The sequence below is a fragment of the Saccopteryx bilineata genome, chromosome 6, assembly GCF_036850765.1.
Source record: "Saccopteryx bilineata isolate mSacBil1 chromosome 6, mSacBil1_pri_phased_curated, whole genome shotgun sequence".
Classification (NCBI taxonomy): domain Eukaryota; kingdom Metazoa; phylum Chordata; class Mammalia; order Chiroptera; family Emballonuridae; genus Saccopteryx; species Saccopteryx bilineata.
In genome coordinates, this window is record NC_089495.1 from 102,284,269 (window position 1) to 102,309,302 (window position 25,034).

The following is a 25,034-nucleotide window of genomic DNA, read 5'->3' on the forward strand; positions in this document are numbered from 1 at the left end:
CGGCAAGAGGTTAAAATCCAGCAGTGTAGTAGCTCTGAAGTCCAAATAAACTGCCTGTTACACACTGTGTACTGCTTTTTCCCCAGATAATTTGAAGCATAGATTTTCAAACTTAGAGTATAGTCAGTTGACTTTCCTGCGCTCTGTATTGTGTTTTATATTTTAAATGGATTAAAAATAAAGACTGATATTACAAAAGACTAAAGAAAAATACAAGCAGCATTGAATCAATGATTTCATTTTGGTGGTTACTGGAATTAAGTGACAGGCTGTAATTTCATATTTATCCACAAGATGGTGAAATTCTCATTAGTTTTTAATTTCTTAAAACCCATATAAACTGTTAATTTATAATCTGCATTTGACACCATTTATTATAAGCACTTCAATTTCTTTTTACAGCCCATCTGCTGGCAAGGCCAAGATTAGAACAGCTCACAGGAGAATCATGATTTTGAATCACCCAGATAAAGGTAAGTAAAAATTCTTCTTTTTCATAATATGTGGGTCAGAATCTACTCAATTCCTTTCAGTTTACTTAAGCTCATTATAAATGATCTGCAGTTGAAATGGAAGTTTATATACCCAATGTGTTGTGATTTTTCTTATAGTAAATGAGGCTTTAGATTGAAATTCAATGACCCACAAAAGTGGTAGTTTTATATTATCAGCTTTTAAGAACTTAGTTACCAATTTTTGTATAGGAGTACCCACCCCTATTTGAGGTTGCTAGTGGTTTGAATGAGAAAGAGAAACCTTGAGTTGTGGACTTTCTGATTATATAAACTGATTTGTGCATCATGAATTCTATTTGTTTGACCTTAAATGCAAAAGCACAAAATTTAGAGGATGTCCTCTAAATCTCTGGGTGTAGCATGTCGTAGATGATTCTGGATGTCTTAATTTTATTCTGAAAGGCTCTGAGGCTAAGCCATTTATTTTAAACTGGCCAGGTTTTTAATGTAAATTTATCTTACAGAAAGACAATTATTATAACTTTAACTACACTACAGCTGCTTGAGAGAGAAAGCCCATATGTTCATCACTGTTTCCGCTCTAAAATAACAGATGGTAGAAAGTTGCAATATATTTCAGAAGTCAAGGTGGGGGTGGGGGGAGGAGAGGGAAGTGTTTTTTGGATGTTTATTTGTAGACTTTCAGTTTATAATTATTTTGAAAGAAAAAAACCACCAAATTTTGGATTTATACCCATCTTAAGTGACAACAAAATAAGACATTTCTTTTTCCAGCTTTCTCTCTTAATTACTTACTATAAAAATTCTTTTTTACTGAACATTATCTCCTTTGGTTTTTGTACTTGCTGTTTTTTAATGTGAATAAACAAGGAAATAAACTTTCAAATGTGGTTTTTCTTAAAATTTCTAAACAGTTTTAACAATTACTAAAAGATCCACTCACATAATTAACTTGATCCTGTGCTTTTAGAGTAATTGCCTCAGAAAGGCCTCTAAGCCTTCTCTCCTCCAAACATCCGTTATCACCTCCAGCTGTAGTGTCTGACCTTTTATTGATTGCAGTTGAATCAGGCACTCATGTCTTTTATTTTAGATGATTGACAGGTTATTGATTGTGCCTACAGGCAAGGAAGCAAATTCTAAAATGTGTCTAAGAAACTAGGTATTTTTAGATCTTTTCAGTACAATAGAATATGTTTATATATATCTTATGAGCCAGTAGTGTTTAAAGAGTTAGTAGTATGATTTATTCTGAGGTTGTTTGCTTATCGGAGGAGGATTGTTGACTGCCTGTAGTGTGCTTACTGACACCCTCCTGTCTGTGCCCGTGGGGAGCAGGGTGAGAGTGGCCCTGGGTGCCCGAAGACCAGCATTCTTCTCTGGCTTCTCCTTTCTAGCTAGCAAATGTCAATTTTATCATCTACAAAGTGAAGGGATTTATTTCTAAAGCCTTTTTGATTATATGCTAGAATGTAATAAATAGCTATATATTCTGGTTTAATTAATGAAGAACCTATGCCCTGTATTTCTATTCAGATCTTATTTTTAATGTAACAAAGATGCTTTTTATCTTTTTGGATTATTGTTCCCTCTAAGAATGTATTGAATACTGTGGACTTTTTGTCCAAATGATTGCTTCTTTATCCTAAATTTTAAAATATCTGGATTTTCATAGAGTTCATAAGCTTCCTGAAACCTATTCATATATTCATACTTAAGAATTCTATTCTAGTAAGTGTATGGTGAACTGAGGAGTATTAAAACTACTTGTAGGGAAAGAACTCGTGTATGATGGAGTTGGGAGATGATAGCTTATAAATCTATAAATTGTTTCTTGAGAAGGAGGGTTGTTCTATTTTGTTTTGTTTTTAATGTTAAGGTAACTGATTTTAAACAAAAATGTCTGATTTTCCTTGCAGAGAAAGCCAGTATTATTTGGGGAAGTATGAGAATGGCCAACTCTTATTTTTAAAAAATTGCTTTAAAGTTTACAATTACAGTTAGCATTCAATATTATGTTAGTTTCAGGCATACAACAGAGTGATCAGGTATTTATATAACTTATGAAGTGAAGTCCAGTACCCCCCTGGCATCATCCATAGTTATGACAGTGTTATTTTCTATGTTCCCCATGCTGTACTTGATATCCTGCGGCTGTTTTATAACTACCAATTTGTACTTAATTCCTTCACCTTTATCATCCAGCTCCCCAACCCCCTCCCCACTATGCCAACCTTTATTTTGTTCTCTGCATCCAGGAGTTTGTTTCTGTTTTGTTTGTTTATTTTGTTCTTTAGATTCCACATGTAAGTGAAATCAGATGGTATTTGTCTCTCTGTGTCTGAGTTATTTCACTTAGCTTAATATTCTGTAGGTCCAAGAGAATGGGCACCTTTTAATTTTTTCTCCTCTCTTTACACTTCTTCACCATGTTTGCTTTGGTCAAATCAGCACTGAGCATTATAGGTGGTTGCAAAAACTTAAATCCTCAACACAATGCTTCTGAAATTCGTGACTGCTCCCCTACCTCAACCCCTCCCCCACCCCAAGGAGCTTTATTGTTGGTTTTGTCACCTGCTGGTAAAATAAAGTTAGAACTTCAAATGTGTGATCAACTATAATTTGTTACACATTTCATTATGAGCTAGTACAAAGAAAGTGACACCAAAAAATTGAATGTGAGAAATGGCCAAAAATAATTTTTTTGTAACCAGTTTTAAATGAACATTCAGATGTGTTTGGTAAAAAAAAAAAAAAAAAGGAGATTTAGCTATTTTAATTTAATGAGATAAAAGATTTAGGCAGTAAAAAAATTCAGATCTAATAATGCTTTTAGGCTAATATCTTTTAGATCATGCTTTTTTTTAATTGCTGAAGAAAGAGGTTAGTTATGAAATTAAGAGCTTGTTATGAAATGAATCGTTTGATATTAATGCCCAATGACTATAGAAAGGAGGACAGACTAGATAAATCTGAAAAACTGTAGAACCTCAGAGATCTCTTATAGGCTATGTAATTCATTCAACATGTAGTTCACCAGTTTATGCCAGGACACACTTTGTTACCTATATGTACCAAGTTAAAAATCGGAAATCAAAAGTAAACATTTATGTATATATTATATATATATATATATATATATATATATATTTTTTTTTTTTTTTTTTTTTTTTTTTGCATTTTTCTGAAGCTGGAAACAGGGAGAGACAGTCAGACAGACTCCCGCATGCGCCCTACCGGGATCCACCCGGCACGCCCACCATGGGGCGACGCTCTGCCCACCAGGGGGCGATGCTCTGCCCATCCTGGGCGTCGCCATGTTGCGACCAGAGCCACTCTAGCGCCTGGGGCAGAGGCCACAGAGCCATCCCCAGCGCCCAGGCCATCTTTGCTCCAATGGAGCCTTGGCTGCGGGAGGGGAAGAGAGAGACAGAAAGGAAGGCGCGGCGGAGGGGTGGAGAAGCAAATGGGCGCTTCTCCTATGTGCCCTGGCCGGGAATCGAACCCGGGTCCTCCGCACGCTAGGCCGACGCTCTACTGCTGAGCCAACCGGCCAGGGCTAAAAGTAAACATTTAGAACAGTGATTTTCAACCGGTGTGCCGCAAGAATTTTAAAAACATGCAGTACATGACTAGTCAGGGGCACAGGTGTCTTTTCTCTTAAATTGTCATGTCTTGAAACATAAATATAGGTCATATAATAGAGTTGCATCTTCTTGGTTGCATTACATAATAAGGTTGTGTCTGGTTGGTTAATTCTTGGTACCAAAAATCTTTATATACAAGTATAGGCACCTGATAATTTTAAAAGTTACATTGTAGCAAAAAGTAGGTAATTTGTGTGTGTGTGTGACAGAGACAGAGAGGGACAGATAGGGACAGACAGGAAGGGAGAGAGATGAGAAGCATCAGTTCTTTGTTGTGGCACCTTAGTTGTTCATTGATTGCTTTCTCACATGTGCCTTGAAGGGGGGCTACAGCAAAGCAAGTGACCCCTTTCTCAAGTCAGTGACCATGGGGTCATATCTATGATTCCACGCTCAAGCCAGCTACCTCGTGCTCAAGCTGGTGAGCCCATGATCAAGCCAGATGAGTCTGCCCTCAAACCTGCAACCTCGGGGTTTTGAACCTGGGTCCTCTGCTTCCCAGTCCAGCGCTCAATCCACTGTACCACCACCTGGTCAGGCAGGTAGGTAGTTTTTTTTAAAAAAATAAATCAAAATTATACTTATTTTTGTTGTCATATCAGCAAAAATGACATAGTTTTTGGTGCACTGAATTTTAGTAATTAATTCATGTGTGCCATGAGATGAAAGAAGTTGAAAATCGCTGATTTAGAAACCTTTATAGCAATTTGACATTGTCATCCAAATGTATCATACTTTTGTATTTTGTAAAAGTAGTGGTCCACCACAGAGTGGAAATTTTTTTTTAAAGTGCTTCTTTTCCATAGTTTTTGAGACACTGATCTAAATCAATGCTGCTTCCTAAATCAAGATTGTCTGTTTTCCTGGGGAAAACGGCCTGATAGCTTTCCTCAAAGATTTCAGTGATGGATAGCTTTCTGTTTTGCAAGGCAGCCCATTGGTAGGCAGCTTTAACTACTGGAAAGTTCTTCCTTACATTCAGCTAGTATCTGCATGCCTGCAGTAGGGACATTCTCAATCTTTCTCCATGTATGTCTTTTTTTCAATAAACAAAATATTTATACTCTTCTTTAGCCCTTTGAGTAGTGGGTTTTTCATGCTCGCTGACCCCCGAGCGGGGTGCTTTTCAAAAAATGAAATTAGTTCCAGTTAGTTTTAACTTAAAATCATGTTTGTTTGATAACCAATTTATGGAAACAAGAAGAACATACATTTGCCTTTTTTTAATGTTGCCTTACACATTTTTAAAATAAATTTTGTTACGATCGTACTCTGGATGGTCAGGAGGCACGAGTACATACAGGAATGTTTCTACTACTCAAAGGGTTAATAGTATTTAAATCAAAATTAGTTTGAATATTGGGACTAAAAATAAATCAGAAGTAATTATACTGTTGAATAGAGTTTCTCTGATGATTACTGTCTTTGTAAAAGAAGCTAAATTTGACAGGAAGCTCTGGTAATAATATATTACAATTTATTACAGTATATGACACTTAAAAGGTAAATTGTAAACATTTAGAAGAAGAAAGATGATCACCAAGAGTCACCATAGGTTCACTAAGAAAAAGTGATGCCTAATTAGTTAGCTCCGTTTTCTCTTTTGATAGCTGTACTAGACTATTTGTCAGAGGGTTCATCTTTCCTGTCCCTTCTTTTCTACATGTTAATTAGATTGCAGGCATTGTGCTTGAGTTCTTTTTTCTTTTTTTGGTAAAAAGATTGTTATTTTATCACATTTATTTTCCTTAATAAATGGTGAGATCTTTAAAAGTAAAGAACATAACTTACTCAATTTATAATCTGTATGGCTGACATTTTAAGAGTGAATGAATAAGTAAATGGTTAAAAAGAAAGCATACAAATAGAATTTATAGACAAAAGAATTGTGATAGATAATACATAATGATCTTATCAAAAATATAAAAGACTCATTGGATTGATGTGAAATGACTTGAAACTATTCTTTCATTTATTCAGAAATTATTTATTCAACTTCTGTAGTGTGCTAGACATTATACTAAATCTTGAGACTTTAATTGTAAAATAAGATAACTAGACCCTTGTCCGTTGAACATACACATTCTAATGGGGGCACAAACAAACCTGTTTGAGGTTGTAGGAAGTGCAATAAAAGGTCCAATGGACTGAGATGTAGAATATGGGAGAGAGGCAGTTTTACACAGGTGATTTTGGGAAGGCTTCTCTGAGAAACCCGAAAGGATGAAAAGAAGCTAGTTGTGTTGTATGTCAGTGGTTGGAAAGTCAAGGAACTAGCATGTATGAAGGCTTTAACGGAGGAAAGAATTTAGTGTGCTTAAAGACTTGAAAGGAAAATGGTGGGTAGGGGTTTAACAGGCAAGGAAAGACAGCATAACAGGCAGTGGTGCCCAGACTGTGAAAACTATAGGGATACCTTATGATGATGAAACGCTGTAGGTTCTGTATGATATTTGAACTGTAGTCTAAGAAGTTACTGCTTTTAAGCAGTAAGAGTAATATAATTCAATTTAATTTCATAGGGGGAAATTGCACAAATCATAAGTATGTATCTAAGTAAATTTTTTCAAACACACTCATATAATCAGCTCCCAGATCAAAAACTAGAACATCACCATATTTCTGGAACCCCCTCATAACCCCCTCCCAATCTACCTCACCCTTAAAGGAACCACTATCTTAATTTGTATCATAAAAAAAAAGACTAGGTTTGTGTCTTGAATTTATGTAGTTGTTTGCATCTGGCTCCTCTTAGTATTGTTCTTGTGTGATTCTACCATATCGTAATGTAGAACAATAGTTGATTCATTCTCATTGATATATAGAGGCCATAGCAAAGTGTGCTCTGGACAACCAGTGGTTCCTGAGACCCTTTCAGGAACTCTGAGGTGAAAACTATTTTTCTTTTACTGTGTTGACATTTGCACTGATGGTGCAAAAACATCAGGGAGTAAAACTGCTGGTATTTTTGTACTATTAAAGGCAATGGCACCAATGCATTCATAAAATCATGTAAAAACAAATCTTGACCTTATCTCACACTACAGTGTGTCCATAAAGTCATGGTGCACTTTTGACCAGTCACAGGAAAGCAACAAAAGACAATAGAAATATGAAATCTGCACCAAATAAAAGGAAAACTCTCAGTTTCATACCTATTCAGTGCAGTTCGATGTGGGCTCACACACAGATTTTTTAGGGCTCCTTAGGTAGCTCTCCCGTATAGCCTCTACAGACTCGTCACTGACTGATGGCCTACCAGAACGGGGTTTCTCCACCAAACTGCCGGTTTCCTTCAACTGCTTATCCCACCAAGTAATGTTATTCCTACGTGGTGGCGCTTCATTATAAACGTGCCAATATTCATGTTGCACTTTGGTCACAGATTCGAATTTAGCGAGCCACAGAACACACAACTTTCCTCTGTACTGTCCACATCTCGACTGGCATGGCCATGGGCTGCTCCGCTATATATATGGTGTTACGTCATCATCTGCGTATGCACACATGCTGCCACATCATCCTACAGAAACTGGGAGGGTTTTCCTTTTATTTGGTGCAGATTTCACATCTCTATTGTCTTTTGTTGCTTTCCTGTGACCGGTCAAAAGTGCACCATGACTTTACGGACACACTGTATATGGAAAATTAATTCTTAATGGATTTTAACCTAAACAGGAAAGGTAAAATAATAATGTTTTCAAAACAAAACAGAGAGTAGGCAGAGATTTCTGAAACAGGGCATAAAAAGTGCTTACTATTTATTTAAAGCAGGGGTCGGGAACCTATGGCTCATGAGCCAGATATGGCTCTTTTGATGGCTGCATCTGGCTCGCAGACACATCTTTAATAAAAAAAATAATGTTAAAAATATAAAACATTCTCATGTATTATAATCCATTCATTTCCTACCGCTCATGTTCATGGTTGCGGGTGGCTGGAGCCAATCACAGCTGTCCTCCCGGACAACACCAAATTTTTATTGGATAATGCATAACGTACACAGGTCGTTGTATGGCTCTCACGTATTTTAAAATTACATTTTAAAATATGTGGCGTTCATGGCTCTCTCAGCCAAAAAGGTTCCCGACCCCTGATTTAAAGGAATAACAATGTGTCTCTGTTTACAAAAAGAAATTAGCCTATAATTTTATTATTTTGGAAAGTTAGTAGATTTTGCTATCAAGGTTACCCTAGCCTCTTAAAAGGAATTGGACAGTGTCTTCCTTTATTTTCTAAATGAATTTTTATAACATGTTCTTTTTTCTCTAATATTTGTAAGAAGCCATCTGGTCTTGGAGACTTCTTTATAGGAAAGTTTAAAAGTATAGATTTAATTTATTTAAAAGATATACATCTTGTCAATTTTTTTTTTTTTTTTTTTTTTTTTTTTTTTTTGCATTTTTCTGAAGCTGGAAACAGGGAGAGACAGTCAGACAGACTCCCGCATGCGCCCGACCGGGATCCACCCGGCACGCCCACCAGGGGCGGTGCTCTGCCCACCAGGGGCGGTGCTCTGCCCCCCAGGGGGCGATGCTCTGCCCATCCTGGGCGTCGCCATGTTGCGACCAGAGCCACTCTAGCGCCTGAGGCAGAGGCCACAGAGCCATCCCCAGCGCCCGGGCCATCTTTGCTCCAATGGAGCCTTGGCTGCGGGAGGGGAAGAGAGAGACAGAGAGGAAGGTGCGGCGGAGGGGTGGAGAAGCAAATGGGCGCTTCTCCTATGTGCCCTGGCCGGGAATCGAACCCGGGTCCTCCGCACGCTAGGCCGACGCTCTACCGCTGAGCCAACCGGCCAGGGCCAATTTTTTTTTTTAACTTTAGTTTTGGTTAGTTTTTTTTCCTCTGGGAATTTGTCCATTTTACATTTCAGATTAATGGACATACAGTTGTTGATAATGTCCTCTTACTACTTTTTAAATGTTTCTAATAGTGGTAGTATTCACTAGTTTTTCATTCCTAATGTTGGTAATTTATTAATTTTTATTCTCTTTTTTCTTGGCAAATCTTGCTAGAGGTCTGTATTTTTATAATATATTTAATCTATTTTGTTATTCTCCATTTGTAAATTAGTTTTCTATGTCATCATTAATTATCTCTTCTATCTTTGGGTTTAAGTGATTGCTTTAGCATTTACCATATAATTTATCAGAATCAGCTTCAGATTTATTCTATACTAGCTTAATTAGTAAATATAGAAACATATCTCCTACGTAGCTTTATTCTCATTTCCCCATTTTATGGTACTATTATTATACATAGAAACCCAATAAAGCATATTGTTAGAATTACTATTTTACCATTTCCTGTTTCCTTAGTTCATAGCAGCCTCACTCACCCACCTCCTTTATGTTGTTCCTAGGAAATATAATATATTATACATATATTTCTGTATGCCCAACAAAATATTCTGTACATCTTATTTGATATAATTGCTTCTTCTATCAGTCAGGACAAGAAAGGAGAGAACTGCATTTATATTGTCTTTTATAATTACACTGTGGCCTTTACCAGTTCTCTTTGTGTGTGTGGATTTGAATTACCATCTGAGGTTATTTGCTTGCTAAATAAAAAATTTCCTTTAGTATTTCTTCTGAAGTGGGTCTGCTAACAACAAATCCTTTCAGGTTTTATTTATCTGGGATAGTATTCATTCCACTTTTTTTCTGAATGACAGATGTGCTGATACAGCGTTCTTGGTTGACAGTTTTTTCTTTGAGAACTTTGTATATGTTATCCCATTGTTTAATGGCCTTCATTGTTTCTACTCAGTAAGCTGTTACTTGTATTGGGTTATTTTATAGGTGATACATTGTTTTTCTCTTTCTTCTGTCAAAAGACTGAGGCATATTAAAAATTTTTTAGTTTGTTGGAGCAAAAATTTATTCAAATTGGATAGCATCAAATTAGAAATTGTTAGGGACGCTCCACTGACAGGTGCTGGGGAAAGGACTTGTAGAGAAGAGGCAGAGGCAAAGCAAGAAAATCATTTGATAGCTATAGCTCCAGCATTTGCCTTATTTGGAAAAGCCTAGTTGTCTGTTGTGATGAGTTTTTCTCAGGTTTCAATTTTGCAAATGTTGAGGGATTTCTAGGCTTAGGTTTTGGTTTGGTTACCTAGACAACTAAGGCATTAAAGTCACATAAATCTAATGGCCTCTTTATTTAATTAATACTACTTTCCAGATTTTCTCCTACATATATATATATATAGATATATATATATCTATATATATTTAAACATTTACTCTGATGTGTCTATTCTTAGATCTCTTTTTATACATCTTATTTGGAACTTGTTAAGCTTCTTGGATGTAAAAAAGTTCCTGTTTTTCAGTAAACTTGGGAAGTTTTTAGTCATTATTTCTTAATTTTTCTTCTCCTTTCTTTCCTCTCCTTTGGTACTCCCATTACACATGTATTGATAGATTTAATGTTATCTCACATTACTCTGAGGCTTTTTTCTTTTTTCTCTGATCATTGGCTTGCATAATCTCAATCACTGTGTCTTCAGGTTTACTAATTCTTTGTTATGCCAGTTCAGATCTACTCTTGAGCCCCGCTAGTGATTATTTTTCTATGAATGAGTTTATAATAGCTACTTTGAAATCATTTTCTATAAATCTAATACCTGATCAATCACAGGTAGTTTCAGTTGTTACTTTTTTAAAGATGTATATATGGGTCATACTGTCATCCTTTCCTGTTTCTTTGCTCCTTGTAATATTTGTTGGAAACTAGCTGGATTATTTAGTGAAGCCTGTACTTTCTACTGTCACCCCATAATGCTAACCCTCTTTCGCTGTTCCTCAAGGATGCACAGCTTTGGGTATACCGTCAGTCACCCTGGGATGAAGTGGTACTGGTAGGACTCTCTCTTATTTCTTGATCACACCCAACTGATAAACTCCACTAATTGCTGACCAGTTGCTTGATTGTTTTTAACAATGCCCTGAGACATAGATTTCTTTACAAACTAATAAAATCAAAGTGTAGCTTTTTTTGAGGGAATAGTTTCTAAGGTCAGTGTTTGGTATTTGTTCTGACTCTAGGAAGGCTCCTTTCTGCTCCCTTCTTCCCTGGTTCTCTTCTGTGAACTGGCTCACAGTCTAAACTGTCTCTTCATTACATTCATGAATCTCTTTTCAATTGCCTTTTTACCAAAACCTCCACTGTTCTCATATTGTCTGTGAGAACACCCTTCACGCTGTTTCAAATGAAGTCAGTTCCTTTGGGAAGAGATTAGGAGCTCTTGGCTTTATGGCCTGTTTACTCCACAGGCAAATGTCTGTGTCAGGGCTTTAGAGTTGGGGGTGGAAATTATGGCAAGCTTCTCCTGAGTGAAATCCCCACTGTAGGAGCTAAGTGTGTGATAGGGGGATCTTCTTGGCTTGTTTGTCTCTCTTCATATGGAATCAGCTTTATGTACTGCGAGAAGGGCTGTTGAGCTCCTAGGATTCTAAGGGAGCCAGATCCAAGACTGAGCCTCTATTTCATTTTTGGGACATAGCCTCAGCATCAGGAAGCTGGGGCAGGAAAGAAATATGGAGGTTTTGTTCCTCCTAGAAAAAAAGTCCTTTTTCCAGGAGCTGGGGAGAAAGGGAGACCTGTGTTTATGGCTACACCAGTCCAGTTTAGAGTCTCTGTCTTGCTGAGCTGGGAAGGGAAAGGGGTGAACCATTTTGGTTCAAATACCACAGATTTCTGCTTTTCTTACTGAATTTTTGTAGATTTTCTTGAGTAGATATTTCTTTTTTATTTTTATTTTAAGATCATTTCCAGAGGCTTCATATGGCTGGGGCTTTTTAATAGTTTTCAGCAGTTCCACTGAGGAACAGATCAGTTGAATTCCTCATGCCAGAAGTCAAACTCCTATCTGTTTCCACATGATTCTAACATCTTTCATTTTAGAAAAGTGGTGGCCTTGAAGAACCCTTCAAATCAGCAGATGGTAATACTTCTTACTTCCCTTTTACAGATATAGAATGTAGGCATTCATAAGTTTTAATGAGGGTTAAGGAATATGGAAAAATCAGTGATAAGATCTGCCTAAGAAGGACCCAAGGATAAAATGAAACTTGTATAGTCTTAATCCTTAGATTGACGTGTTAATTATAAAATGTGCTTAAGAAATAAAGTATATATAACATTGAAATACTTGTGCAAAATATTTGCATTTTTTTCTATTGGTCTGGTTAGGATTCCTTATATAGGTATTTTGTAGACATTTATTTCTAAAGCACCTACTCCTTACATACTTGTTTACCTGTTTTCTGTATCTCTGGAGTGGTCTTACTTCTGTAAAGCTGGAAAATACATCATTACTTCACTTAATGCTAGAGAATAACTTTCCTTCATCAAAAATATGTGTCTTGAGTCTCATTTGTGTACTCAGAGCTATGTTGATAATGCAGAGAAATCTCACGATATGATTGCTCTTAAAGGTATTGTCAAATGGGTAGGCAGACATATATTTTAAAATATAAATCACAATTTATATATAATTTTTATTTTGATATAATTTAGTTTATCAAACGTTTTAATCCTTTCAAGAACAAAGAGGATCTGGGGTGGGATACAGGCTTAAAAAAAGAGAAAAGGTTCACAATAACTACAAAGCCTGGCAACAAAATGAGAAGTTGTATGGTGTAGTGATCAGAAGTAGGCAGGCTCAGGAGCCAAGCTTCCTGGCAAGTTGCTAACTTTTTCGTGATTCAGTCTGTACCTAATGAAAAGAAGAATGGAGCAACTGCAAAGCGTGGTTGGAAGAACCAAATGAAATAATAATATATTAGGGCAATCAATGCCTGGTCACTGTCTTCATTCTCATGGTCTCTTCTTCATATGTTTGTTGATCCCAGTGATTTTTAGACAGTGTGGGTTTGTAGTGTCTTCAGATTGCAAGGAGGTCATCATATCTCTAGTATTTGTTTTCCAGTAAACTCCAAAAAACTGAAATAAAAGTACACAGATCATAAGTATATGACTCTATGAATTGTCACAAAGTGATCCTACTTAGGTAGCCAGTACCCAGATTGATAAACAGAACCAAACCAAAGCTCTGCTCATGTACTTTTCCAGTCTCTCCCATGCCCCAAAGGTGACCACTGTCCTGCCTTTTATCTTCAGAGGTTAGCTTACCTCTTTTTTTCTGTTGTGTTGTCTCTTTTTCTTCTTCACTTTCAGGAGAACATGCATGGTGGGGTAAAAGCAGGCTTACAGTTGTTCATATGGAAAATAAAGCACTAATTAATAAATAATAATACAAGAATAAACTATTGTATTTCATGAACTCACAACTATAAACCTACTTTGTCCCCACCCTGTATTTTCTGTTATGCAAATATCTTTCTTTGTGGCTTGCACATTCTTAGTGGTGTCCATTCATCTGGAATCGATTTTTGTATATTGTGTAAGATAAGGGTAAAGCTTCTGTTATGTATAAATATCCAAGTGACCCAGCATTATTTATCAAAAAGGACATTCTTTCCCCAGTGATCCACAGTGTTACCCTGTTACAAATAACCAGATATTTATGAAAATTTTTTTCTCTTCTTTCATTGATTCTTTATGATTGTGCCAGTACCACCTGTTTTAATTTGTATGGCTTCATAACAAGTATTATTTAAGATTTTTTGGCTGTGCTTGGTTCTTCACATTTTAACATAAGTTAGGAATTATCTCTTCAATTTTCATGTGCAGATGCCCATGCGCACACATTCACACACAGACCTCCTGGGAGTATGATTGGCATTACTGTGAATCAGTAGATCTATTTGGAGAGCATTGACGTTCTTGCAATATTGAATTTTCTAATCCATGAAGAAGACATACCCTTTCATTTATTTGGGTCACTAGTTTATTTCAATAAGGGTTTTCAGTTTTTTGGGTTATGCTCATTTACATAATTTGTTAAATTTATTCCTAGGTATTTATTTTTTATTTTTTAATGTGAATTTATGTTGTTTTTAAATTTATATTGTATAGTTGCTTATTTCTAGAACATAAAAATGTTATTTTGTATTTATTACTATTGTATCCAGCAACTCTTTAAATTCATTTATTGATTCTTTGATTATTGTCTCTAGATCCTTTTGAATTTTCTAGAAACTCAGTCCTGACATTTATGAAGAATGATAATTTCTTTATTGCTAGTCCTTATGTCTCTTCTTTTTCTTTAAATTGGAGATGAAGGTGGCATTTATTATAATGGCTAGAACCTCCTTTATAGTGTTAAAAAGAAATGATATTAGGGTTCCTTTTCTTGTTGCTGATCTCAGAGCCAAAGATTTCAACATTTTATTACTAAGTATGATGTTTGCTATATTTTTCCATATCTTCTATCACATGAAAGAAGTTTCTTTTAGTTTACTAAAAGTTTTTATTATGAATTTGCATTTAGTTTTCTGTGTCTATTGAGCTGATTATATGATATTTATTCTTTATTTTGTTAAAGTGATGAATTACATTGATAAACCTACTAAGGTTAAAGCCAATTTTGGATTCCTGGTGTAAGCCTAATTATGTTATAAAAAAATAAACATCTAGGGGATGTTTCCCCGTGTTTGTAAATTTATCTGTATACTTCTAAATAACCCCTGCATCATAGAAAATATCACTATGAAAAAGAAAATCCATTCTTTTTTTTTGAGGATAGCATATCTTTGATAATAAGCCCTAATGAAGCAAGATTTCACAAGATAATACATAGATGCAAAAACAAACAAAATATTAGCTTATCAAAACTCAAAAGTTCCATGGTAGTCCTTCCCACTTCTGGTCCTTACCCCAAATTGGGCGATTATTGTTCTACTTTCTGCCATTGTAGATTAGATATCTCTTTTCTAGCATTTCCTATAAGTGGAATTGTATAGTACATACTGTCTGGTGTTTGGCTTCTTTGAAGGGAAAAAGCAGAGCAGAGTGTCAGGCTCATCACAATTTTCCTTATATCCCGGATCTTAACCCTCAAGATTTAGCTGACTTGAGACCTCCTATTCTTTCGTTTTGATCTGTTTGTATTTTATTCAACTCTTCTAGTTGGTGTTAAGAGGAGGGTGGATCTAAAATATGATAGTACATGATAGCCAAAAGCAGAAGAGCTCCAGCAGTGCAAGTACAAAGGTAGTAGAAATCAAGGGTAAGAGTGAGTATTCTATCGATAATTAAATGGAATCTAGATGATTCACCCAAGAAATATGATCAGGATTGAAAGAATCAAGAGGATGTTGTTCCCATTAATTATAAGCTGTGTATCCTATATTGTTATATCAGTCAAGATTCAGTGCCAGAAACTAGATGCTGTAAGTAGGAGGGCATTTATCACAGAGAATTAATGGTGACAAATTGTTGGAAGGTCTGAAGGAGTAAATTCTAGGCTAGGTCTAGAAGAAGGGCTCCCCAGACAAGCTGCTCTCTCAGGGCAGCTACTCCCTCCTAGTCTGTCCCTAGAACTGTACAAAGGCACAGTGGCTGTCACTGCTGCCCCACAGCTCACTTGCTAGCAGCAGTAACAAGGAGCCAGCAAGAAAGCCTTCCTCTCACTTCAACTTTTGATATTTCACATTGAATTAAACACTACTGAAGGGAATATAGGAATTGTCGTTTTTGGCTTAGGAACTTTTCCAAATCTTAGGAGGGGAGAATGAGAGCCAGGCCAAGGCTTCTGCCATACACATAAATTAAAAGTCCAGCATTCCTCCAACATTGCCATCAATAAATGAGACTTTTGATCTTCTGTACCTTTGATTTTTTTTTCTGTCTGCTAAGTGAGTGTGTATGGCCTGTGATTTAAATATCCAGAATGCATATCAATCAGTTAAAGGTTGTGTTTCAGTTAAGTTAATATTTAAATATTATTGAGGACATACAAGATGCCTGGCATTAACTCTAAAAATTTAAATGGCTTACTGAGATTGACATTACTTAATTCCAAGATTATTTTCAAATATAATCATGAAATCAATTTGTTTCATAACCAAGTTTGTATGTAAACAGTTACAACTTAATGTAGAAATTCTTATTGTATATTCAGAAATACTCTATGATATCTTCCTTAAGTATAGCGATTCAGATCTTGATATGAAACTGCCACCGGTATAGTCAAGGGCAAAAAGCTAATAAATATAGCATCTCCCATATTGCCTTTTTTGCTGCAACACGCTGTTGATCTGTTTTCCCTGCTTTCTTTTTCTTTAATCAATAACAGTTTGGATAAATTCAGGACAATTTATAGCAGTACTATCTGTGTGTTTTTTGGTTTGTTGTAAGCTACTGAGATCTTATGCTTTTTCAATAGCAATAGATGGTTTATACTCAAGAGGAGTATAAAAGAATAAAAACAAACACAAAGAAACTGGTGAACTATAATATGATTATTGGTTTAACTGTTAAGCAATGAAAGTGTTCAGGGCTAGAAGTCAGAAGGCATATGATGCTTACAGAGGTGTAATGTGACAATGTGGGGCTAGTCTTTTGGTATGTCAGATAGGTTCTGTTTGTGGTATATGATGATTCTGAATATGAAATTCACCTCAATTTTTTTCTTGCTATTTGCATTAGAAAGAATTCATTTCAAATAACTCTAAGAAAAAACTGACTTAATTTTATTTTAGGGTACAGTGAATGTTAGACTCTATTTTTAAAGTATTCTAACAGGATCATTTCAAAGAACAGGCAGCATTTCTTTTGACATTTTTATAATCATTCATTTATTAGTGTGTTCATCTGTATTAGTAAATATGAGTTTTAGAACTGGGTAGTACAGAGTTGCCTTTCTAGCTTGCTTTTTTTTTTTTTAAATCATAAGGTTTGATTAAACTCTGAAAGAACCCTTGGATTTCTTTACTTCTTTCAGAAAGATGTCCTTCAAAGATAAATAGTCTCCTCTCTTTAAAAAAAGTTCTGGAGAAGGACCATTATTTTATTTACCTGATCATCCACTTAATTTCAGAAAATTCTCTGGTTAAATATTTGAATGGTAATGTCTAATCAGTGAAATGTTTGAGTGTTTTTCAAATTATTCCTGATCGTAACTGTATTTGATTGTTGAATACCTGTAGTGATTCACTAAACAAGTTTAATTTATGCTGTTTTGATTTCTAGTCAGCTTATAAAATAATATTTCAGAGGATGAATGTGTGGGAAAATGTCAGAGGATTATAATTAAGAGTGTCTTTCCTTATTTGAGACTTTTAAAACAGTCACTAACAAAGTGTTTTAATCCACTTGTTTTTCTGTGTCTTCAGGTGGATCTCCATACTTAGCAACCAAAATAAATGAAGCAAAAGACTTGCTAGAAGAAACCACCAAACACTGATTGATGTTCAAGGAAAAAGGGGGGCTTTTAAACTTAATCTGCAAATTTAATCTAAACTGCCACCATCAAAATTTCCATACATGTGCTGCCCATAAACAGTAATTTACTCCACTGCTAAGCTGTATAATAATAAAGGATTAATAATCTGTTTTTAATGTCTTTTAAAAGAGTACCTTAAAATTCTATAACTGATCTTTTTTCTTATTTTCTTTCTCTGTGATAGTCATACATTTTAATATTTTTGTCCTGTTAGTTTTATCCCCCACATTCTCCCCCCACACACACACACAAAAGTATCCAGCAAGTGTGGTCACAGTAATATAATTGGTGTTTGTGAGCAATGAGTAGAAATGTCCTTACTGCTTATATGTGTTTATACTCCCATTGTCCTTTTTCCACAGAGGAATTTTAGTTGTCTGCCTCTGCAAGGGGCTTTTAATGTTTTGAGACCACAGTCCGACTGCCATCCCGTGAAAAATGAGCTGAAACTAGAGTAGTGGGAAGGACTCGTTAAAGAACTTTGCTCTCTCTGAAACCCTACAGCTAGCTTGATAACTTGGAGAACTACTAAAATAATTAAAAGAGTTACAAAATGAGCCCTATGAAGAAAGGCAGAAAAGAGCTGTGTGAAGTCTGAGGAGTATGTATTTCATTATAACCTTGTGCTACTATGTATTTATTCAGTTATTCCAAATAGTGACCACTTGCAATATGTAAGATGCTGTCGTGGGCCTTTGGGAGTTACAGGTGGGACCCAGTCATGGATCATGACCCAAAGTAACGTATCTTAAGAAGAAAATCACATAACAGTGTTAGAGCCCTATAGATGATATGCTAAAGAAATCAAAGAGAGCATTGGGGAGCTTCAAGGAGTAAGGGGCAGAGAGCTGGGCTTTAAGGACGAGAAGGCATATACTGGCTGATTGGTGAGGCAGGTGTCTCTTCTGAGATCAGTCAGAATAGCAGAAATGGGATATCAATACTGAGATAGAGTGCAGGGTTTCTCGAAAGCAAAGCGTTGACACATGACATGGTCTTGAAGGGCTGGCCCTGTGGTTTACACTGCATTAAGTAATTTTCTCAAAGCAGTCCTGGTCTTCATCACTTCACTGTTGCAAAGGTGAAAAAGCAGACTCAGTCACAGAGGGGCAGCATTCTTTTCCAGGACTAAACAAATTTAGGGTTCATCCTAGGTCAGCTGAACGGTACTTCAGCTATCTTAAAACACTTTTTATATCCTAGGTAAATCTTTTATTGCATCCTGTAGTTCGGGAACTCTACTTTGGCAATATTATCAGTATGGAGGTAAATGATGCCTTTTCGTGGGAGATCTCCTGAGCAATGTAGATGATTGTTAACATCTGTGCCTGTACCCACTAAAGGCCAGGAGCACCCCCTCAGCTGTGACAACTAAAAGTGTTTACAGACATTGCCAACTGTCCCCCGGAGGGCAAAATTGTCCCTGGGTGATAGCCACTGATGTGAATGTTTAGTACTTTCTCTCTTGGCACATAAAATAATAACCTGACTTAAAATTGATTGAAGTTTAGAGTTAGTAAAATATCTTTCTTGCTTTGAAGTCCCCTTGCATGTTCTAATTTTATTGTGCTTTAGTGTTTTTCCATTTTTCTGCTCACTATTACCGCATATTACTCATACGCCTTTCTTATCATCGTGTCCTCACAGGCTCAAAACCTAGAGCTCACTGGGGGCCAAGCTGCACTGCATCCCTCCTTTTCTGGTGCCTCCAGTAGAGGAGTATGAATCAGCTCCGTGGGAGCAGGGGCCGTGTCTGTCTTGAGTACTACGCTGGCACTCAATACATATATATTTGTGGAATGAATGAATATGTTCCCATACCACTTCTCACTTTACATTCTTATATCCTGGTACCGCGAGTAACAGGCCTTATTTCTCTAATAAGGTACAAGATCCTTTAGAGCAAAACTGTTGCCATTCATTTTTATAACCTCTAGTGTGGAGGGCCCACACTGAGCAGATATCATAAGGTTGTAGGTACCAAGAAAATGTTTTCTGAATACTACAAAAAGTGTTACTGCTAATCTTGAAAGCTATGCTAAGCAATATTGGGGTACCCTCAGGCCACACCCTTTAATTGACATATTTCCTGATTCATACTGGATCGCAAGAATTTGAGTCCTCAGTTTTGGCTTGCAGTTTCTTTTTCCTGCCACGCATGTGCTTTGGAGTCAGATCTGGTTTCGAATATTATCCTAGTATATGATGTTGGGCAATGTCTATAACTGCCTCATCTGTAAAATAGAGGAAATAATCTTAATAAGGTTGTAGGGAATAAGGATGTGTTGTAAAACATTTAGTCACGTGGCAAATGCTCAAAAAAATATAATTATTGGTTCACTGTTCCTTTAAACTTAAATCTTAGAATACCTTGAATTAAGGTGTCCCAGTAGTCATGTACTCTTGAGTCTGCACTTTGGGGGAGCGTTGTGGGGATAGCCATCTCTAGTCCACGCAGCCTGAACTGGGGCAGAAGGAGCCACTTCGTGTTGGTACCGACTTGGCTGGAACCTGTTTCTCTGCAGGGAGGCTGCTTAGGGAGCTGCTGGGCTTCATCACCGTGGGAGCCGTGCTACAAGAGAAAGTGGTCTAAGGCAGTAGTTCCCAACCTTTTTTGGGCCACGGACTGGTTTAATGTCAGAAAATATTTTCACGGACTGGCCTTTAGGGTGGGACGGATAAATGTATCACGTGACCGAGACAAGCGTCAAGAGTGAGTCTTAGGCCCTGGCCGGTTGGCTCAGCGGTAGAGCGTCGGCCTATCGTGCGGAGGACCCGGGTTCGATTCCCGGCCAGGGCACATAGGAGAAGCGCCCATTTGCTTCTCCACCCCTCCGCCGCGCCTTCCTCTCTGTCTCTCTCTTCCCCTCCCGCAGCCAAGGCTCCATTGGAGCAAAGATGGCCCGGGCGCTGGGGATGGCTCTGTGGCCTCTGCCCCAGACGCTAGAGTGGCTCTGGTCGCAACATGGCGACACCCAGGAGGGTCGCAACATGGCGACGCCCAGGATGGGCAGAGCATCGCCCCCTGGTGGGCAGAGCGTCGCCCCCTGGTGGGCGTGCCGGGTGGATCCCGGTCGGGCGCATGCAGGAGTCTGTCTGACTGTCTCTCCCTGTTTCCAGCTTCAGAAAAATGCAAAAAAAAAAAAAACACAAAAAACAAACAAACAAAAAAAAAAAAAAAAAAAAAAAAAGAGTGAGTCTTAGATGGATGTAACAGGGGATCTGATCTTTTTAAAAAAATAAAACATTGTTCAGACTTAAATATAAATAAAACGGAAATAATATAAGTTATTTATTCTTTCTCTACGGACCGGTACCAAATGGCCCACAGACTGGTCCGCGGCCTGGGGTTGGGGACCACTGGTCTAAGGGACCGGAAGTGGAGCTGCAAACTCGATCTGAGACAACACCAGTTGTCATAGGGCCTGTCTGGATTTCACAGGGAGAGGGTTTAGGGGCTTGTGAAACTGGTCGTCTTGACCGTGTAGCAGGACAGGATTTGCCCCCCCCCCACGCCCAGTCAAATCAGTTAAGGCATTGCTTTTTATAAAAAAAATTGTCAGGAATGTACAGTTTACATACAACTAGCTGAAGCATTTTCAGATGATACAACTGCTCTTATAGGTAGATATTCATCAGTCATTCTCCAAATGGCAGTGTCATGATAAAATTGGATTTTAAACAGCTACCCACCCTCCTTATTATCTGTAAAAGCTTATTTGAATGGTTACCTATCTTCGGTAAAGATTGCTTTTACATATTTGCTGTCATTGTATATTCTTCTTAATTAAGTTCTTTGTTGATATTACAACTTCTGTTTATTCTTATATCTTAGATGAAATTTGAAGGAACAGGAAAGATCTTTAAAAACAAAACAATTACTTTTCAGGTCCCAGAGAAAAGTGTAAATCAAATGGACAATTAAAGGGGAGCCCAGAATACTGTTTAGACCAGGGGTCCCCAAACTACGGCCCCCTGAGGCCATTTATCTGGCCCCCACCGCCCTTCTGGAAGGGGCACCTCTTTCATTGTTGGTCAGTGAGAGGAGGAGCACTCCACATCCTGTGCTCCTGGAGTACTGTATGTACTATATGTAGCGACACCACAAAGCACAACATCGCTCACATACAGTACTACTTCCAGTGACGCGGGATGAATGCGTCACGGCTCTGGAAGCGCGTCATATCACTTGTTACGGCTAGCAGTGACAAATATGGAACCGGACATTAACCATCTCATTAGCCAAAAGCAGGCCCATAGTTCCCATTCAAATACTGGTCAGTTTGTTGATTTAAATTTACTTGTTCTTTATTTTAAATACTGTATTTGTTCCCGTTTTGTTTTTTTACTTTAAAATAAGATATGTACAATGTGTATAGGGATTTGTTCATAGTTTTTTTTATAGTCCGGCCCTCCAATGGTCTGAGGGACAGTGAACTGGCCCCCGTGTAAAAATTTTGGGGACCCCTAGTTTAGACTATAATTGATGGTGCCAATCTCCAGCGTGAAGTTCAAAGTGGAGAGAAGTTACTAAGGAAAAAAGTGGGTCGATTGTGGGAGACATTGTTTTATTTAGTCTTCAAACCATTTATTTAATTTGAAATGCATTTTAGTCATTCAGCAAATATTGTACATTTACTACATCATTCAGTAAAGGTAAAGAAATACATTCTTAAAATATATAGTATGCTCAAACTAGACAAAAAGATTCTTAAACATAGAGAAGTGTTGTTTTTTTCTTGATACTTTCAAATTAAGAAATACATGCTTATGATTCCCAGCAGGGTCATTAGAAATAACATGTTTTGTCCAGCTACAGAAATTCTTGGGCTGTCATAAGAAACCTTGAACAGAAAAAAAAGCCTTTAATCACATAACTTTGACACATTTGGCAAATAGCTTAAGGTAGATTAATGACATTTGTGAAGGAAGGTGAGTTAGCCAGGCCCTCTGTCAAAAAATGTGAAGTTTGTCTGGCTTGGCGCATTTAGGATGAACAAGCGAGACTGTCCAAGTAGGCCAGCGCCTCCTCCCGGCGGGACCACACCCCCCGCAGGCTCTCCGCCTCGCTCAGCAGTTCCCTGGAGTAAGGCCTCTTGCCTTGCGGGGACTGGCGACAGTGAGCAGATGTGTCAGATCCTACCTGCCTCCTAACGGGAAGGCAACCCAAAGACCACCCCCTAGGAACAGCAGATCAGTACGTGCCTGTCAAACATTCCATGACTTACGAACTGACAGTTCAGTGATGGTGGAGTTCGACAGTTAGGAAATTAGAATTTTTGTTAGAATAATTTATTAACTAGAAAAGTTGAGAAGGTTTTCTGGACTCATTTTTTTAGGGCGAATCGAAGTGATCTGGATTATTGCCTACCAGTGAAATTGCTGGGCATGGAAGACAAAGAAAGTGTTCCTTCTAATGATTTTTATGAGCTGAGTAGCTATTGTTCCCAGCTGAGTGCTCTTTTCCTTTTCTTATTGTTGCTGGGTAAAAGAACTTATAAAAAGCTCTTTTAAAAAAATTATTAAAAACCCTGCTCAATTGAAATGCAAATTTATTAAGCACTGTTCATTTCTCTTCCTGCCATAATAACCCTTCCGGCCTCTGCTCTGCTCATCAGTGCCTGGTAGCACTGAGTGACACTTGAAGTCTGAGCAGACTATTCTATAGGAAGAGTATATTCTAACTACTCTTAATAGTCTCCAACATTAAGAGTAGTTTACTTTCACATCGGCAGAGTATGATCACTCAGGCTAGATGCTAGCCCAAAATTTCAAATTTGTACCTCCAGGTAGAGGAAGAAAATGCCCCTGGAAAATTAAATCCAACAGTGGGAAACTTGATCTTGACAAGACGAAAATCATGTTGAGATACTGCTTCAATCGTGACATCTAAGCTATAGTGCTAAAGACCAAGAAATTAGGATCGGCTCATTTTCATAAATCCAAAATAGTTTAATAACAGCTAATATTTGTTTATTACTTTGTGCCAAACTTCCTATCTACATTCTCTTTTCATAGCACCCCTAAAAGATTGGTGCTATTATTATCCCCACTTTACAGGTGAAGAAACAAAGGCTGAGAGGAGTTTAGGAACTTGGTCCAGGTTACATAGTAAGTGATGGGGCGAGGATTCAAATCCAAGTTGGCTTGACTCTGAAGCATGTACTCTTTCCCATTATATTATACAAATTTTAGACACATAGGAATCATAGTCTAATGAAGGTGCTTGCATGGCTCTTGACTCATTCTTTGGTAGTTTGGTTATCAATCGTGAAAGTAGGTTTATGGGAGGATCCAGTGTCGTTGGCATTTTGAGCAAGGAATACCTAATGTCTTTAATTCTGCCCCCTGGAAGCTTATATCCATCCAAATGCATGTAGCAAAAGTTCAGTTGCAGCTTATCAGTGTGGGTTTTTCTGAATTAGAATGGGAATGGTAGAAACTGATGAGTTTTTATTTGAAATACTCATGGGCAGGAGCTTCTGAGGAGAACATGTAGAGCAGGTTCAGAAGACAGCTCATGAAAGTGAAGCAGCAGAGCTTGGGAGAGAAAGGGAGAAACTGTGCAGTAAAATAAAGAGAGTAAGAAGGCTGAATGTACGGAAAGGAGCAGAGGGGCAATGAAAAGTTGAGGTTAAGAAGTGAGGCTACTGAGACAAGAAGAGGTAACCTGCAGCATTTGAAAGGGAATTGCCGTGCTCAGTAGTTTTGAAAATTGCTTTCCAATATTCTCAGCTGTGAACTGGGTTATTTATTGAAGCCATACTTTTATGCCAAATTCCAGAATTATACTTCGCACAGTTATAGGGTGTCTAGTAGAACCCATAGAACTTTAGGCACTGCATAAGAAAGTCTGAGATTATAACAACTTTTATGCGTACAGCTCCTCTAATCAAGTAGTGAAAAGATTCTAACTCGTAGAGAAGGTTTCTAATGTCTCATGACTCTAATGCTCATAGTCGACTTATGAGATCCTTGAACGTTAAATACACCTATTTAAAAAAATAAGTGCATTCCAGTATACAGATGATGTATTATAGAATTGTATACTTGAAATCAGCATAATTTTATTAATGTCACCCCAATAAATTCAATAAAAAATAAGTGCATTCCCAAGCCAACTCATCCATTCAGTTACCTACCTACTCTTGTTGATTATCAGTACTTTTGTTCTCTTCTTCTATGAATGTGGATAATCAAGATTAGAATGAAATTGATAATGTCTGTCCTCTGCTGGTCAGATGTCAGACTATCTGCTCAGTCCACATCTCCCAGGCTGTCCTGGAAAGGTGCACAGTGCAACGTTGCAGAAAGAGCAGCATGTGCACACGGAAATGCAACCCTCCCTAACTAGCCCCACTCAGAGCTGATTTGTGCTTTGCTTCTCAGCCTCTACGTACTTAAGTATTCAGTTTGCATTCTAGTCTATGCCATTTTATATTCATATAATATATACTTGTTTGGGATTTTCCCCCTTCTAAACATGTTTTAAAATTTAATATATGAAAATAGACAAATATTCTTGTGTTTGTTTTGCTTTAAAATTGTAGAAGA

The 25,034-nt window shown here is 37.4% G+C and overlaps 1 protein-coding gene and 1 non-coding gene across 2 annotated transcripts in view; both read left to right on the top strand.

The window, feature by feature from the left end:
• DNAJC15 (DnaJ heat shock protein family (Hsp40) member C15) overlaps positions 1-17,591 on the top strand; it is a 69,188-nt gene extending 51,597 nt beyond the window's left edge. The window contains exons 5-6 of the mRNA XM_066236996.1: positions 403-473; positions 17,371-17,591. Of these exons, the coding sequence (XP_066093093.1) occupies positions 403-473; positions 17,371-17,441 (142 nt within the window). The 3' untranslated portion in view covers positions 17,442-17,591. The remainder of the gene's footprint in view (positions 1-402; positions 474-17,370) is intronic.
• Positions 17,592-20,204: 2,613 nt separating this feature from the next.
• TRNAD-AUC (transfer RNA aspartic acid (anticodon AUC)) lies at positions 20,205-20,280 on the top strand. The gene has a single exon. It is a non-coding gene; the product is annotated as a tRNA-Asp (tRNA).
• The last annotated feature ends 4,754 nt before the right edge of the window (positions 20,281-25,034 follow it).